Below are 3,732 nucleotides of genomic sequence, written 5' to 3'. Positions count from 1 at the left end.
ATGTAATGATAACTCACAGAGAAAAAAATGTGACAATGAGTGTGTATATGTCCATGAATGACTGAAAAATTGTGCTGAACACTGGAATTTGACACAACATTGTAAAATGGTTATAAATCAATAAAAAATGTTTAAAAAAAATAAAGCAGATGAAAATCATGAAAAAAAAAGGGACTCAAATATTTTAAAGGACCATAATAAGTAAACTTTTCTGAAATGTTCATATATATTTATGAACTTAAATTCTTAAAAATAATGTTAACCTAGACTTATAATTAGTGAATTTTCAATGACATTAATTATTTGCATCTTTATGAGGGACAGGAGAGGAAGGATCCTTTCTTCTATGCTCTGGGGGATATATAATCTCTGATGGAAAATTAACATTTACTGTCACAATTGCAGTGTAAATACTCACCCTCTGCTCTTCCCTGAAAAGCTTACCGTGAGGGGAAGATCCTAGGGGGATAGCTACACCTGAATTTCTAATCAGGTCCAGAAGAATTATAAGCCTTTAGCAGATGCCATGTGCTGTGTGACACGGTGGCTCAGATACCAAGTCTGTGGATTCCCTTCACAGTCTCTTAATAAATTTATAACCACAAAGTTAATCTGAACCATAGACTGACTGCTGTGATTCAGACCGTGGTATCTGGGCTATGATTCTTTTACCAATAAAGGGAGAAGACTCTGTGACTACATCTGCTCAGCCTTGATATCTGCAAAGCCCGTTCTTCTTCCAGGACAGTGGAGGTGAAACACGCCGACAGGGCCAGGACTGAGTCTCCTCAGTGCAAACAGAGTGAGTTAGCCAAGTGTCTGTTTTTGACTCTCTCTGTTACTGAAAAATGAGGGAAAGGATTGATACTGAAAAACAAGAAACTCCGAAGTGTGGAGCTCTGATGCGACTGCCTGCATTGTTCTCAGCACACCCTCTGTGTTGGCTTCATCCTCATTCTGGTAGCAGGAGAACGGTAGCAGTTCCAAGTGACAAACCCAGAACATAGCAACGTCAGAAGAAGAAGAAATCAGTTTCTAAGAATTTCTTAGTTGAAATATACATATAGAAAAGTTGACATACATAATAAGTGTACAGCTTGGCATATTTCCACAAACATAACAACTAACCTAATCGGCAATTAAATTAATTACATTTCTCTTCCATGCTGTCCTACGAAACCAAGGAAAGCACACCCACCTTCCTTTATTCATTCTCTGTCCAGCTAGGATGGAAGGGAGGAGGAGAGTGTGTGGAAACACTGGAGTGTACGATTAAGTACAAAGCTTAGGGTCCAAGGGTTCACCTCAGTACCTGTTACTGATCATTGACTTCCTGGATTCTTGTAGTTAAGCATCTGAAAACCTTATAGACTGAGAGACTTCCTGGCAGCAAATATGTATATGGGTCTCTGCCTCATAGAAATCCTCTCTTTTGTTGTAGGTCATCACAGGGGAACTGAGGTATCTAGTAGGGTGATGGATACCCTGTTTTTCAAGTATGTTAACCCATTACTGTATTTATTTGCTTTACGCTGGTAAGCATATAGACTCAAAATGCTAAAAAGAATTTTAAAAATCTCCATTTTCTTGCTTCCCCTCTCCCACATTTTGATTCTGATGTCCCCTTTTGCATCTTCATGTTTATTCTCTTGCTGTTTATTGTAGTTACTGCATTTCCAATTGTGGTTTTCTCTGCTCTGTAGATTCCTGCTTTTTATTTAGAGAAGACCTTTCAGTATTTCTTTCAGGATAGGTTTAGGTTTATCTCGTAGGGTAATGGAAACATGACCAGGAACTAGGAAGTGAGGGATCAGATGAACAGGAGGGAGAGACAGGGATGCATCCCCACTCCTGAAGCTCACCATCAGGTAGGCTCGTTCCTCGTCGGCTCCGCCCCTCTGTCTTCTAGTAAAGATAGAGCAGTTCTTTGTAACACGCAGCTCACGCAACCAAAGGCAGTGATTTCAGTGCTGAGGGGTGTGTGTGGCAGTACCTTCAGACCCTATGAAGCAAAGGAGGACTTCTGTGATTTCTGCCAGTCTGAGTCTGTTTCTCATAACGCTCATATAAAAGACAGTTTGTCAGGACAGAGCTGTGTTCCTATTAATGGAGTTGTCTTCTGTTCTCACAGATTTCCGAAGTTGAGAATGCTGGCTAGAAATGACTCCTTAGTGACTGAATTTATTCTTGCCGGGTTAACAGACCGTCCAGAGCTCCAGCAACCCCTCTTTTGCTTGTTTCTGATGATCTACATTGTCACCTTGGTGGGCAATCTTGGCTTGATCATTCTTATTGGTCTGAATTCTCACCTCCACACCCCCATGTACTATTTCCTCTTCAACTTGTCCTTCGTTGATCTCTGTTACTCATCTGTTTTCACCCCCAAGATGCTGATGAACTTTGTGTCCATGAAGAATATCATCTCCTATGTCGGGTGCATGACTCAGCTGTTTTTCTTTCTCTTTTTTGTCATCTCTGAATGTTATATGTTGACCTCAATGGCCTATGATCGCTATGTGGCCATCTGTAATCCGTTGCTGTATAAGGTCACCATGTCCCGTCGGGTCTGTGTGGTGCTGTCTCTGGCTGCATATGTGATGGGATTTGCCGGAGCCTCTGCCCACACCGGGTGCATGCTCAGACTAACCTTCTGCAATGTTAATATCATCAACCATTACTTGTGTGACATCCTCCCACTCCTCCAGCTCTCTTGCACCAGCACTTATGTCAACGAGTTAGTAGTTCTTATTGTGGTAAGTATTAATATTGCGGTACCCAGTGTCACCATCCTGGTTTCTTACATCTTCATCCTCACTAGCATTCTTCACATCAGATCTGCTCAAGGAAGATCGAAAGCCTTCAGTACCTGTAGCTCCCACGTCATTGCTCTTTCTATTTTATATGGGTCAGCAGCATTCATGTATCTTAAATGTTCTTCTCCTGGATCTATGGAGCAGGGAAAAGTTTCTTCTGTTTTCTATACTCATACGGGACCCATGCTCAATCCCCTGATCTACAGTTTGAGGAACAAGGATGTCAAGGTTGCACTTAGGAAATCCCTGTTTAAAATCCAGAGGAGAAGCATGTCCTAATTGAAGCAGCAATATTGTAAAGAAATTCAATTTATGATTTAATTTCATTGGTGTTTTTCAAGAAGAATCTTTATCACCATGTTGCTTCTACATATTGTATTATATGTGGTAAAATAGATTTCTTTTAACATTTTCCTTGTAGCTGATCTTGTCTCGTATTTGGCCTCTGCATCTCTTGCACCTTACGTCAGTGTACTAAATAACTAATGATGTGTTTATGAAAGGAACCAATATGCTGACCTTTTTAAAAAATCATTTTATCATACTTCTATTTTCTGGGTAATTCTTAATCTGGACAAATATGGTGAATCATAAATCACAGAAAGTTAAAATTACAGCTTGCTTACCAAAACATAGAAGTGCCAAATACTTCTTGATAAGCATTCTCATTCTTATCAATACTGTTACCGATATAGGGAAGAGGAGTCAATACAATGTCTTCAATACAGACTGTTGTATAGCTTAAAGTATGATCGAATCCCCTGGTCTTTTCCTTCTGCTCTATTTTTCTTATCAGTTTTCTTTCTATATTTTGTCCTTTTAATATATTTGTCCTTTTATATTTTGTCCTTTTTATATTTTGTTCCCTTTGGGTATGGCAAAATCTATACCATAAACCACCTGTTTTTGAGAGCCTCTA

General features: G+C 39.6%; 1 protein-coding gene across 1 annotated transcript; it reads left to right on the top strand.

Moving 5' to 3' along the window:
- The first annotated feature begins 2,146 nt into the window (after positions 1–2,146).
- On the top strand, positions 2,147–3,154 carry LOC105094521 (olfactory receptor 8B3). Its single transcript, XM_010986571.3, has one exon. It carries the CDS (start codon positions 2,148–2,150, stop codon positions 3,090–3,092), a length of 945 nt encoding a protein of 314 aa, XP_010984873.1. The 5' UTR covers position 2,147; the 3' UTR covers positions 3,093–3,154.
- The last annotated feature ends 578 nt before the right edge of the window (positions 3,155–3,732 follow it).

Source organism: Camelus dromedarius, chromosome 34 (assembly GCF_036321535.1).
Source record: "Camelus dromedarius isolate mCamDro1 chromosome 34, mCamDro1.pat, whole genome shotgun sequence".
Taxonomy (NCBI): domain Eukaryota; kingdom Metazoa; phylum Chordata; class Mammalia; order Artiodactyla; family Camelidae; genus Camelus; species Camelus dromedarius.
The sequence above is the reverse complement of the archived record's forward strand: the minus strand, read 5'-3'. Positions and strand labels throughout refer to the sequence as shown.

Coding starts and splice junctions, on each gene's coding strand:
- LOC105094521 (XM_010986571.3), top strand. CDS start 2,148: ATGCTGGCTAGAAATGACTCCTTAGTGACTGAATTTATTCTTGCCGGG.